Source organism: Kryptolebias marmoratus, linkage group LG8, assembly GCF_001649575.2.
Source record: "Kryptolebias marmoratus isolate JLee-2015 linkage group LG8, ASM164957v2, whole genome shotgun sequence".
NCBI lineage: Eukaryota > Metazoa > Chordata > Actinopteri > Cyprinodontiformes > Rivulidae > Kryptolebias > Kryptolebias marmoratus.
In genome coordinates this window covers 3,805,965-3,820,810 of record NC_051437.1, presented here as the reverse complement: position 1 = coordinate 3,820,810, position 14,846 = coordinate 3,805,965, and the positions used below count along the sequence as shown (strand labels likewise).

Genomic DNA, 14,846 nt, shown 5'->3' with positions numbered 1-14,846 from the left:
GTTGAAGAATGTGTTCAGCTCATTTGCTCTGTCCAGACTTCCATCTATCCGATCTTCCTTCTGCTTGAAGCCTGTGATCTTCTTCATCCCTGACCACACATCTCTGATATTATTCCTTTGCAGTTTACTCTCCAGCTTCTTCCTTCTTCCTGTACACCTCCTTGCTGTCTCTGATCTTGACTTTGAGCTGCTTCTGTATACTCCTCAATAACTCCCTATCTTGCTCCCTAAAATAGCACTTTCATTTCATTTATTTGTAGTTTTAAACATTTACTGCAGTGAACCATTTTGTGATCTGCAATGTTTCACCTATTTTGCATTTGGGTTCCAATTTCAGTAGTTGGTATTAGTGTTTGAACTTAATGAATATGTGCAAAAATGTTGCTGAGTTGGGATTCCAATGAAACTAAAGCAGTTTCTGTGGCAAGTTTTTTATTTGATTAAAGTCATTTAGTGGTTTAGGAGGGTTGGTTGATGTTAATTCCTAGTATATCAACAAAGTACATTTAAAATAATTTACGAGGCAGGACACTGATACATGACGGTTCAACAGCAGCCTGTAGAAGACAGTTCAATCTAATATTATGGTCTGTTCCGGTCACTCATCCTGTTCTCCTCACCAAAGGAGGTGCTGTTCTGTAAGAGGTACTTTTTCAACACTTTTGTTAGAATATTTAAAGGTTAAAGTACATTATAGGCTATAATATGCTACTGCTGGCGATAGTTCTGAGCCACTTGAAAATGCAAAGTAAGTGTGTACAATGTTTTTAAGCTGCTGGTATGATACTTCAACATTTCCCATCTGACAACACTGGTCATGGAGCAGAACTCAGCTGTGTTGACATGGAGCACAAACAATATATGTGTGACAGACAGATGTCTCTGTCATATCAGTAGGCCTGTCACAATAACAAATTTTGCTGGGCAATTAATTGTCTCAGAAATTATTGCAATAAACAATAATATTGTTTGGAGACCGTTATAAACTAATGTAATGATAATAACATAATAGTGCAAATACACCCTCTCAAAGATTAATAAACTTTAATTTCAAAAGAACCCTTAACACTGGAACTGGAACACAAAATAAATAAAACGACCAAAAACAAAAATAAGTCTCTGTCTCCGTTAACAAAAAATGCATGTGAATAAAAACTAAATACAACAAAAAAAACAAAACTACAATCAACCAAAACAGTACGGATCATGAAGTCTGTAAACTAAATAGCCCTTCAAAAAATAATAATCATTAGTTTTATATAGAGAAGACGGGCAAAACTGCCAGTTTTATAAACAAAAAGTGCAAACAAACAAAAGCACACAGTGACAAAAGTGCAAATGTGACATACCGGCTCGCAAAAGTTCAGCGGTTCACCTCGGTCATTTAGTTTGAATCCGAAATGTGCTCCCACACCGCTGCTTTATGATCAACCATGAAACCAATTCCAAATGCCAAACTGTACTGTCTCAGTATTTATATTACAAATGTCTGGAAATGGTAAGAGAAGCAAAAATCTGTACAGTGACGGAAGAATGGAGACCACAGTGAGAGGGGCTTCCCAGGAGTTCTGTACTGCAGTTTTTCATGGTCATGCGGAAAACATGTCTCACAACTTCAGTGACAGCAGATTTTTTCCCTTCTCGCAGAGCATAAATCCAGCTTAACACAGTGATCATCAGCTGGTGACTCTTAAATCTAAAATGATGGCACCAAAGACAACAACTAACAAAATGTTACAAGTCAAACCACAAGCAGAAAAAGAGAACCAATACATGCTCTTGTTTTGAAGAAATGCTGTAAGAGAAGGTTTCTGAACACATTTGGTATTTATCACTTAAAGACCAGAAGTACACAAGCCTTCTGCTTCAAATACCTCATGAGAAATCACTACAACCTCTTTTCTTCTTCAATTTTGAATAGACAAACAAACCAGCACATTATCACAGTGAAAAATGTAAACCCCTGAATGGAGTCTGAGTTAAACCAAAAAAAAATAAATGTAGTATGAAAACATGGAGTTACAAGTGCAAACTGGCACAACGAACATGAAGAACCACATTTCTGGACTAACATCAAACATCTTTCCAATGTTGCTAGCAGAGATGTCCTGAAGAAACTCCCTTACCAAAAAAACAAAAACCAAATAAAAAGCAAAAAAGGAACAATGAGGACACAAGAGGCAGAAAAATAATTTTTTTTCAAGTTTTTGATGCGGAAAATGTTTTTTTTTCTTTTTAAAGAATTTCCCTACTAGTTAATCACTGCAAAAAGTGTTTGTTTTGGTTTACTTTACCAGTGCAAAATAAACAGATCGCAACGTGATGGTATCACATCCTGTGCTCTTTCAGTTTCCCAACTGGTGAGCAAAAGACTGCATTGTTGAACTGATGTAGGGTGTGAAACGTACTGAAAATCTGACAAATGAATACAAATAATGAAACTACTGGTTTTATTATTGTATTTTCGTATTGTATATGTAGGTTTATAACACATGCAGGTGTTAGGTTGCACAGATTTCTGAGAGAAAAAAAGAGCAAAAGTGAAGCAAAACTCTTCAGTAAAGTCATCATTTATTCGTAAGACTTCAGATTACTATTTTATGTGCACTTGCATTTTACTACAGGAATAAGTTTTATTTGTTTGTTTATTTTTTATAGTTCTGTTGACATTAATGTTAACTTGATCAGCAAAAGCCTTCACAATATCAAGAACTCCCAGTCTCAAACTTGTGGCTGCTGTTTTTACGATGCTTTCCATCTTGCCTGTACTGAAGTGTGTGGAGTGAAAGTCAACTGCCTCATCAATGAAAACTCTAATCCATAAATAACTTTGTCTTATGCGGCATTACAGCTGCAAGGGGCATTGATAACAATAAATAAATATATATTCTTCAACGTATCACTGAATCTCAAACCCCAGCTGGTCAAAGCAGATGGCCTGTTGTCCTGAGCCTGGTTCTGCGGGAGGTTTCTTTATGTTAAAAGGGAGTTTTACCTTTCCACTGTTGCCAATGTGCTGCTCAGGATGGGAAACTGCGATGACATGAAGATTCTACGCAATCTGCTGGCTTCCTTAGACAGAGAACTTCTACTAATTGGCTTTTTATAATGTGTGTAAATGTTTTTGTACAGTGCCGTGAGACAATTTTTGTTGTAACTTGGTGCTATATAAATAAACTGAAATGAATTGAATAAGTAATGTAACACAACATCTTTAAAATGTTGTCTTAATGTGATATGAGTTTTATTTCTTGTCAGTATTTTGTCCTGCTCCAGGTTAATTAATTATTCTTTAAATACTTCTTGTTTTCTGAGTAGAAATTTGCAACTTGTCTATATTAAAAATAAAGGCTGGATAAAGGGATAAAGAGAGAGAATGAGAGAGAGAGAGTGAGAGAAAGAGAATCCACCCAAATGTCCTGCATTTGACAAGTGCACTCCAGTCCTATGGGTGGCAGTGAGGCACTTTAAAGCTGAACTGAAAAATGTTTTGAAGCCAACATAAAATATGCTTATTGTAAAATTAAAAAACAAAAACAAAAAAACCAAACAAATTATACTACTTTTTTAAATACTTTTTTAATACATTGAAGAAAGCATTCGGGTGTTTTCAGTGTTTTTCCTGATGTGTGGCATCCTCAGAGCCACTGAGGTTCACAGCACTCAACAATTCAACAGTGAGTGGATGAATACTGGTACAATATAGTTCAGTTCTTTGGAATTAATTGTTCGAACCGGCCAGAAAATACCACTGTAGTTTCATTTTTATTTTGCCTTCCTGAAAAATAAAAACCTTCCTTGGATTTAGATTCATAAGCTCCAGAACTCTGGTTCGGATCACTTAAAAGGAAAGCACCACAAGCTCCAACCCTCATTAATGCGGTGGTCAGGCTTCACACTAAAAAAAACAGGACATTTGATCGTCAGAATCTATATCTGAAGAGTTTTCATCTGATTCTGAGATCCAGCCGTCAATTCAGATTCATACTGGTATGGTTGTATATCCATTACTCCCGCAAAATCTTCCGGCATTTCTTTGTGTTCAAAAAAAGACTTATTCTTCCATTTCCACTAGTAAACAACCAGACAGTAGCGGTGTTCTTGGCTACTATTCACTATTGATAAATTGTGAATTGTTCTTAAGTTATGCTCAATTAACTTTCTTTGGGGGAAAATTTTTTTTTGTTTATGCATAATTCATAAACTGAACTTTTTTTTGAAAATCCGTTCACATGGTTTGGTTAGCCAGTCCTCCAGTCCTCCTACATGAAATTTTACCTCAATTGACTTTGACCCTCGGGAGGAGTTAACGAAAGTAGGTTACACATATTTTGCAAGTTTTCTACTAATTAGCATAATTTTAAATAATTTTCTCAAAACTCACGTAAAAAGGCATGGTTCACAGAACACAAAAGATTAGAGATACTGTGCGTACAACTAGTTGTTGTAAAAGAATTTGCAAAAAAGCATTTTTTGCTTTAACAGCGCCACCTAGAGGTCTAATTTTGCAACTTTTCCCTGATACGTAGAGAGCTCAATTTTGTAATAGATCAGTAATTTCCACGAAGTTAAAGTTCGATATGGCCGAGTTCAAAACTCAAATGTGAGACAGCATATAAGCCACGCCCACTTCATTATAATATTCAAGATATCGTCTCAAGGTGAGGTCTTGATCATCTGTATCTGTATTTCACGTTGATCCAGCTTATAATGTGGGAATAGTGTTCGAAAGTAGGTTTTGCCTTTATTGCGCTATAGCAAAAAATCTAGTTAGGCGGAAGTGGGCGTGGCCAATGTAAAAAAGACGCAGAATCATCCATAGTTTCAGGTGCCATCAAGATTTTGAGTGTAGGACTTACGGTTTAGGACTTATTCGCAAAAACGCATTGTCCTTTGTTATAGCGCCCCCTAGGTATGGGACGATATAATTTTTTTTGTCTGAGTAGCGGTCGGGTTTTTGTATCGACTGCCTGGTTGGCTTTTCCACAGCAGTTTCTCGTTTTTCTGGCCAACACGTTTTACCGGAGAAGAATAAAAATAATAGAGAAGAATGAAAAATCCATACAAAAACAATAGGGCTCCCTGCTCCGCTGGGAGCAGGCGAACGGCCATGCCTTGCATTGGCCGCCCGCTTGCTCCCGTGGGCTTGGAGCCCTAATAATAGTTTTTGGACCCAAGGATGAAAGACTAAAAGTTAGAACTCTGCTTCAATCAGTGATGCTAAAAACTAGTAACCAAGTCAGAAATCTGGGAGTAGTTATGGACTCAGACCTGAATTTTAACAGCCACATAAAAATAGTTCTGAAGTCAGCCTATTATCACTTAAAGAAGATATCAAGGATCAAAGAACTAATGTCTCAGCAGGACTTAGAAAAACTTATCCATGCTTTTATTTTTAGTAGATTAGACTACTGTAATGCTGTGCTCACAGGTCTCCCCAAAAAGTCGATCAGGCGGCTGTAGTTAATTCAGAATGCTGCTGCTCGAGTCCTCACAAGGACTAATAAAAGGGATCATATAACCCCAGTTCTTAGATCTCTGCACCGGCTACCCGTCAGTCAAAGAATTGATTTTAAAATACTAATATTGATCTACAAAGCACTGAAAATCAACAGTGATCACCCTTGGCCTATGAGGTGTCCAGCGGTGGTGTTTAACATTCCTGTGTTATACAGTTGCAACAGTTAGTTATGGGATGACTTTAAACTTTAATGAATCACCACCAAAATCTCAAAATATCACTTGTTCCCTGTAGCATGTTTAAGATTTCTTGAAAATTCTATGAAAATGTGTTCATAATTTTTTGAATAATCTTGTGCACAGACTTCCAAATTGTCCACTTTGAATCACCACCAAATATAATCACTTGTTCCTTGTAGAATATTTGATGTTTCCTGAAAATTTCCTGAAAATGTGTTCATAACTTTTTGAGTAATCTTGTGCACAGACAAATAAACAAACAAACGCTACCGAAAACATAACATTGGCGGACGTACATATTCAGCCTAACAACTGGCCCCACATTATCAGAAAAGCAAAGAGAAACAGAAAAAAAGCTTAAAAAGCAAAAAGCCAAGAGAAAAAGCTTCCAAAATGAAATTCAAATTTAAAGAAACCTTGGCCCATCTATAAAGCAAAACAGAACTAAAAAAATGGATTAACTCACGCATCAGAGTGGGTAATGTCATCCAAAGTGGCTGAGGCAGACCGATATCTGAAGACACAACAGTAAGATAATGACACACAAGAAGAAACACACAAATGTTTAACAGATCCTAAAACCCTTCATTTCCAACATCAGCAATTAAACACAAGAGTTAAACCTGAGGATCAGGATGGGAAACACTAGATTATTATTGTAAAACAATTATGAATCGACAGTATAAAAATTGAGGCACAGGAAGTCGCAATTTAAAAAAAAAAAGTTATTCTAACTGCATGTTTAAGATAAAAAAAAAAAAGTCATTTCGTATACAGATGCAGATAAATTTTTTCGTACCTTTCCATGCTAATCAAAAAACCCAAGTAATGTGACTAGAAGCAAAAGGCTCCAGTTCTGTCTCATCAGTCTCAGAATCTTTGGTTAATATCAACATGCATCTTTAAAATGTCTTTCTGGCATTTTAGTGTTTTTCAATCTTTGGGTCCCCAACATCACTTTTCATCAGATCAACCTGGGGTTGCATTTCCTCGTGTCCACGTCCTGGGAGGTTAGCTATAGTATTATAAATCTATTACTTTTTTATTAATATTGGCAGCTGTTTCAGCGTAATAAATGTCAGAAGCAGCAAAAATTATGCCATTTATTTTGGTCATTGAACGCCGCTTTTTTACACCGTCACGTGTACCGACTGGCATCACGCGTGAAAAGCAGTGTTTTGAATGGATTTCCGCCGCATTTTACGGTGTTCTGAGCCAAAACAAAGCGTTTTTTGCGTGACTTTTTAGCCAGACGCTTGGTAAAAGTGGCGATGTACGGCTCACATAGATTGCCATATCAGCAGGATGCGCAGGTTGTTAACAACATAACCAGCGGTGCTAAAGATGTGTTTCGGAGGTGTGCTTGTTGCCGGTATACACAGATATTTTCTGCAATTTGAAATGACAAAAAAGTCCCGACGTCACCTGTTTGAATATATCGCCCATCGTCATTTGTTGGACTGACGAATATTGGTTAAAAAAATTTTACATATCGCCCAATCTTAATGGTCATATAATGTTCATATAATTTTGAGAACAAATATGTGGTTAACTTCTAACATTAAGTCTTTGTCACAAAATAATTAATACATTTTGGTGGTGATCCAGATGATGATCTGAATCACGCTATTTTTTAAGGATGCTATTGCTTTGGCAGAGGTTCTATCTGAGTGCTTCTTGTTTGTCTAATAAATTAGGTGATCAAAATTAGCATATTAACTACAGGGTCAAGAATTCATTTAGGGATTTTTTTAAGTGCTTAAATTTTCTTCCATCTTTTTCTCCGTCAGCATTCAATCTGTCCGCAGTTTCCTCCAGGCGACCTACCCGAGCCTCCGCCTCCAGTCTCCCCTGCATTTCCGTCATCGTCATTCTCAGTTCTGTTATTGTTTCTTCAGCTGCATATGTTACACAAAACAGACTTGTGGGTTTTCTCTCACAATAAATATTCTTGGAAAAAATTTAATTATATCTTGTCATTTTAAAGTAGAAAATTATTTTCAATCTAAGTTGTTGCTAATTTAAACAAATGCTGAATGTATCAGTTAGCTAGGAGTTGAGTAAACTTTGGACTAACTAAAGGCTCCAACATACTCCATGAGAAGTCAGGAAGTCCTGGAAAGCTCCTCCCTACTTGTGCAGCATTAAAACGGGTTTCTTCCTGCTGGATTCTCATCGTTCCTGTCCTTGTACAGATTTTTGCTTCCCTTACCCCGACCAGACATGTTTATTAACCCTCTGGAGTCCACAGATGCACAGGCGTGTCCAAATCACATGACCAGTTTAAATTGCTGAGGAAGGAAAAACCATGCCTCACAGAAACTGTTTCAATTTGTGTTCAAAGTGCAGACTTGAAACTACACACCAGTTTTTAAATTGTGTTAATAGGCCAAAAAAAACAGACTTATGACAAAAAAAATTATACCGCATATTTTTCTAAAAACTGCTTTAATATTTGGAGCATGTAGGTTTGGGACATCAGAGCAAAGATGGGCAATTCTGAGCGAAATGTGCCACAAGGCTGAAGGACATGAACTCCTTCTCCGCTGTTACCCTCGCCCCCCACCTCCCTAAAAAATGAAATCATACAACACCCGTTTTCTGAAGGAGGCGCAAAGTTAATTTCCATCCGCCAAAAAATACACAAAGAAGACGACGGAGGCGCGAAAGTTGTGGGAAGTGACAGCGGGAAAAAAAGAGACAGCGGTAGCGATAGTGAGTTTTGTAATATTTAGCGTTTTTTAGATCATTTAGTTAGTGTGAAGTGTGGTGTGTTTTTATTTGTTTGGAAAAATGAGGAGATTTTTGAACATAGAGCAGGTTCTGCAGCTATTATTTGAGATGGTGGAGTTTGCGGAGCCAGAGATGGAGGAGGGAAACGTGGAGTCAGAGTCAGAGAGTGAGGACTTCGACGATGAAGTGGACGAGCTTTCTTATGTTTGTGAGGAAGATAGAGAGGAAGAGCAGCCTCCGGCTCCGAAGTGTACACCGAGGCCACTCGGAGGTCCGCACAGAGGACGGGATGATGTGGCACGCCCACCTGGTCCAGATTTCCACTGGCTGGGACATCAGAGCCACACCTCAGCTCTGAGCCCTGGAAGATGGAGGAGGTGGCTGATGCTGCCCCAGAGGTAAGCAGGTTCCAGCCACAGAGAACACCGGGGTCCAGCTGGACACACTTTCCTCCCACAGTCCAAAAGATCTTTTTTTTTTTATTTAATTTTATTTATTTTTTGCCACTGACACAGTCAGGACAATCTGCAAAAACACTAACAAAAATGCAGCAAAAAACAGAATCAGGAAAAAAATACAAATGGACTGGCATAAATGTAGATGACTTGTACAAATTTTTTGGTATCCTGATATACATGTCATTGGTGTCCCTGCCAAGTGTCCAGGATTAATGGAGGCAGAATCATATTGTATCTGTGCCTCTTCCTTCCAAAATAATGACATGGGACAGATTCAGATCTATCTTTTGGAATATTCACCTGAGTGATCCTGAGGAGGACAGAGAAAATGACAGAAAAAAGGGAACAGCAGGTCATGACAAACTGTCAGGCCTCTTTATGATGACATCCTCAGTGCCTGCCTGGCTTATTATCACCCGAAGAGGGAGCTGGCAGTGGATGAAAGGATGGTGGCAACCAGGGCAAAAACTGGAATGACCCAGTACATGAAAGACAAGCCTAGGAGATGGGGAATTAAAATTTTTGTGTTGGCTGAATCCAGCAGTGGCTACACCATCAGGTTTGGGATCTACACCGGTAAGACTTTCACAACATCTGAACATGGACTGTCTCATGACATCGTCATGAGCCTAATTCAGCCAGCCTGTCTTGGCACTGGGTACCATATTTACATAGACAATTTTTACACTAGCCCCAAACTGTTCACGGACCTCGCCAACATGATGTAGCATGTGGCACCTACAGGGAGAGCAGAAGAGGATGCCCCAGAGGAAGAAGAAATGCTCTTACCAAAAAAAGTGAAAGAGGATCTGTGAGGTGGATTAGAGAGGACCCACTTGTTTTTGTAAAGTGGATGGACACACGGGAGATGTCTGTGTGCTCCACCATCCATCCTATGTTTTCGGGTGTTACAATGAGGAGAAGAGTGAAGGACAGAGATGGACGATGGACTGTGAAAGGCATTCCATGCCCAACACCAATTATTGCATACAATAAGCATATGGGTGGGGTGGATCTGTCAGACCAGCTCATCCAGTACTACTCCACTCACAGGTAAACTGCTTGCAGATACAGGACTGCAGAATTAATTTATAAAAGCTCTCTTCTTCAATCAGACTACAACAAAATTCTTAAACTCAAATTTGAATATAATTCCATCTTGGGGAAACAGATAGGCAATACCATGCTTAAACTAAAGCAAAAACCCTTTGAATTGGGGGAGAAGCCTCAAAAACTACTAGCTAGGCAATTAAAGGGAGAACAAGCCAAACAGGCCATATACAAGGTAAAATCAAAGTCTGGCATCATGCTCACAAATCTAGAGGACATCAATGGGCGCTTCAGCGAGTTTTACTCTGAAATTTACTCCGCAAAATCGCATGCCAAACAAGGAGATTTTGAAGAATTCTTTAGCTCTCTGCCTATTCCACAATTAAATACAGTTCCCAGAGACAACCTAGATTCTGATTTTGCCCTAACTGAGATACAGGAAGCGATTAAAGCATTTCCTACATCCAAGGCTCCTGGCCCAGACGGGTTTGGCCCAGAATTTTATAAGGCCTTTGAGTCCATTCTTACACCCCTACTTCTAAGAATGATTGCTGACACAGTCAGAAATAAATCTCTCCCACCTACTCTCAATGATGCCAATATCTGCATCCTATTAAGAAAAGGCAAAAATGAAACGAACCCAGGGAATTACAGACCCATTGCTCTGCTGAACTATAACCTTAAAATTATTACAAAAGTGTTAGCAACGACACTAGGAAAACGTATAGCTAAAATCAAGGCCGTAGCTACCATTGAGGACACTGAGGTCTGGACCTCAGTATTTTTCTGCTGTGTATATTATAAAAAAATTAATCAAAACAACGCTTTTGAACGGCGTGGTTCTCTGCATAGCTCCACCACTTTACTGTGCAGCTGCAGCCAAACTCAATGTCTACGAAGAAGAGTGCAGCTTTGCTACCTTACTGCTAAAATAAAGACCAGAAGAAGAAGAGCGCCACTTACGGTGAAACACAACCGAGGTAACTTGCTAAAAATATTCTCCTTCAATTCCACAAAGCTGAAGTTGGTTTCCGATTGCAGCTTCTGATTCAGAAAATGGCTAAAGGGCGATTCCACCTAATTTTTCACTACCTTCAGCATCTTTAATCTACTCTAGTTAAAAAACTACAACAACTAGACACTTCAAACCTGAACCAGATTATTCTGCACTAATCGCAGAACATTTAAAACCAAGTGTATGATCTGTGAAACCTTAATCTGATTTGTGAAACCTCAATAAAGGGGGATTTTAGCACCTTTTTTAATATATCTGGACCACACTAGAACTGGTCCAGCTTCAAAACTACAACACCTCACTGGTATTTGATAAAAAGGTCAAATCTATGCTAAAATCTTGTGCTCTGAATGTGTTTGTGCAGGGTAAACAATCAGCATTCATATAAACTAATTCATGTCATTTCAGTGAGTCATCATGGTTGTGCCCTGAGTCCTCTGTTGCTTCAGATGATGTCGATCCCCATGGATTTACAAACACACACTAATACATGTCATATACACATTCAAGTAACTTATATTTTAAATAAATGCTTCCATTTTATTTAAGGTTTGGTCTTCATTGTAACTGATATGCATGGGGATAATGAGTGGTTGACCTCAGTATTTTTTAAAGTCTGGCTACGGCCCTGGTTAAAATAATTCACCCAGACCACACAGGATTTATTTCAGGTAGATACTCCTTCTGTAATGTGCGGAAAATTATCAATGTCCTATACACAGACCATAGTATGAGTGCAGGAGCATCTATACTCTCTTTGGATGCTCATAAAGCATTTGATATATTTGAATGGCCCTATCTGGTTGCTACACTCCAAAAATTTGGTTTTGGTAATGCCTTGTAACAGCTCTTCCTGCTGTCACACACACTAGAGACAAGGCTGATAAGGTAACAGTTTTATTCTTTTTGTTTTTCATTATTAAAATGAGTTTATATATTAATGATTGGGTAGTTTTAGATTTTCATTTTCAATTAAAATTGTTTTTAGCCTGACTCTTTAGTTAACTATTTGCAGTGCACACATTTAGCTAACTTTATTTGTCAGTTGGCTATATTTTGTTTAATATGCAACAGAATAATTTTCTTTTTGTTTTGAGTTACCAGTTTCCTTTGGAGTTGCTGCTGGGGTGCCACAAAGAAGAATACCAGCTGCTTTTCTTCTCCTTATATGGCATAATCTTTTCAGCGGGCAATACCATTCATTTGTAAGGGGAGAGGAAATTTATTTATTACTTGTGTAGTTTTCTTCTGTTGTGGGTCACCTAGTTCTGTTATGGGTCACTAGTTCTGTGTATTAGTATTTTATTTAAGTTGTTAGTATTTCTGACCAGTATAAAGTTTTTGCACTATTTAAGTTTCCCTCATGTCTTGTTTAGGAGGTCAGTTTTTGTGCTTGATCTGTGTGGGTTGCTGCCTGGGTCAAGGTCTGTTGCGTTCACTTTTGAGTTGGGCCCAATTTATTATTTCGAAACATTTTTTCTCCTGACTTTTTGTAATAAATTAAGAACTTTTTAAAAATTATTCAGTGTTTCTCTGGCTGGTCTGTGCAAATTCCTGACACCTTTATAGAATTGGTTAAAATGTTGTACGCACACCCACAGTCCACTATATTTACAAATGGAAATAAATCCAAACCTATCTCCCTGAAATGTGGAGTTCGTCAAGGGGATCCCTTGTCTCTGATACCTTTCAATTTAGCTATGGAACCCCTGGTAATTGGTATCAGAGAGCACCCAGAAATGAAAGGAATTTGAATTGGTGGGATAGAGATTCTTGTGACCCTTTATGCCGATGACTTACTAATTTGCTTGGACGAACCACAGGTTTCCGTTCCTGCCCTCTTAGATTATGTTGACCTATTTGGTAATCTATCTGGTTACAGAATAAACTGGAGGAAATGTGAGTTCATGCCTCTAGTTGCCACTCTAACAGATGATTTTCTAAAGACGTTGCCATTTACTGTGACTAACCACCACTTCAGTTACTTGGGCCTCGAATTGACCAGGAAGCCTGAACACCTTTATGAGCTCAACTTCCTGGAAGCTTTAGAGAATGTGAAGGCCAGTATTGACAGTTGGAGAGTTCTGCCTCTTTCCATGATTGAGCGAACCAATGCTGTTAAGATGGTTTGCTTACAAAGGTTGTTATATATTTTCCAAAATTTACCTATATTTCTACTGTCGATATTCTTCAAAAGGCTAGACTCCATCATAATGCCGTTTATATGGGGGTACAAATCACACAGAATCTCTAAGAGTCACCTTCATAAACCAATCAGAGTGGGTGGCCTCGGTCTCCCAGCTTTGAAACATTACTATTGGGCAGCTAATATGAGAGCTCTGACTTACTGGAATCAGGGAAATTTGTCTGATGCAGCTCTAGGTGACCTACCAATATGGCCACAAATAGAAGCCTCTTTTAACAAGAATATATCCCTTTCTGCATTATTGTTTTCTGGCCCTTTACTAGGCAATAAGCAAAGTAACTTAAGTTTCGCTATAAAAAATTCTTTGAAAATTCTCATTCAGATTAGAAAAGCCTGTGACATCCCTAATGTCTCTATATTTGGCCCCATCTGCCTAAACCACACATTTAGACCAGGACAGTTGGATAAGGTCTTTACTGTCTAGAGGAACAAATGTATTGTCACTTTTTCGGATTTATACTTTCAGAGCAGGTTTCCATCATTTTCTCAACTCTGTAGCAACTTTAGTCTTCCAAATGCACATTTTTTTCGTTATTTACAAATCAGGCATTATATTAAGGAAAATTTCTCATAACTAGATCTTAAACCTGATTCTAATCCCATTTATGAAAACCTAAGATCCTCTCCAGATTCTAAACATTTAGTCTCAACTGTTGTTAATTGTTTTAGCACTTCTATCTCTTCATCCTCATTAAAAGAAGCCTGGGCGAGGGACTTGGGTTCAGAAATAACAGAAGAACTTTGGGAAGAAGCAATGTCACGGGTCCACTCCTGCTCAATCAATGCTTGATACAGACTGATACAATTTAAAGTCATACACAGGCTCCATTACTCTAAAGTTAAGCTAAACCGGATATTTCCTTCAATATCCTCTGTATGTGACAGATGCCAATCGGCTGAGGGGTCTCTTGCTCACATGTTCTGGTTTTGCCCTACTCTGACTGTATTCTGGTCTGCAATCTTTCAGTAGTTTTCTAGATCATATACTTGTGACGCTGCTCCGGATCAAAATCTGGCAATATTTGGATGTTCCTCAGAGTCTTGTCACCTGCCATTCCATGTTCAGATGGCCATGCAACTTGGGATGGTGGTGGCAAAGAAACTCATCCTGTTAACTTGGAAGTCAGCCACACAACCAAGTTTCCAACACTGGCTGAACAAGATGCTGTCTGTTCTACAATTGGAAAAACTTAGACTAAATAAACTTGACACTCAAGAAAAATTTGGGAGGATGTGGGGACCCTTCCTGGCCCAGTGCAACATCGAACTATACCCATAAGAACATTTCATATTATTTCATTTTATGTCAACATTACTTGTAAAACAACTGTTAAACTTATCTGATTATCTCAGGTTTTCTACAAACACTGAATACCACTGAAATTTATAACTTTTGTTTCTGTATCATTTTCCCTTTTCGTTTATGGCATGGCAGCCAACATGTCGGTTGTTTGTTTGTGTACTACACCAAAGTGCAAAATAAAATAATAATAATAAAAAAAGCGTAATGGAGTTGTGCAAGAAGGTGGTGGGGCACATCTCCTGTGCTGTCCTCGCCCTGAGTTTCTGATTTTTTCAGCCGCTAGACAGCCAGACAACGACGCTCCAATAACCAAACTTCTGTCTTTTTACTTGTTTATTGAAGAGTGGCCTCTGACCACTGCCATCGCTTTGACCATCGTAA

The 14,846-nt window shown here is 38.4% G+C and overlaps 1 protein-coding gene across 10 annotated transcripts in view; it reads right to left on the bottom strand.

The window, feature by feature from the left end:
- The window catches only part of tpd52l2b (tpd52 like 2b), an 87,187-nt gene that overhangs the window by 24,220 nt on the left and 48,121 nt on the right, over positions 1-14,846 (bottom strand). For 6 of the 10 annotated variants that reach the window (XM_037977115.1, XM_037977108.1, XM_037977109.1 and 3 more), the window contains exon 4: positions 6,167-6,214. The exons of the other annotated variants lie outside the window; for them this stretch is intronic. In XM_037977115.1, the coding sequence (XP_037833043.1) occupies positions 6,167-6,214 (48 nt within the window). The remainder of the gene's footprint in view (positions 1-6,166; positions 6,215-14,846) is intronic. 10 annotated transcript variants of the gene reach the window in all.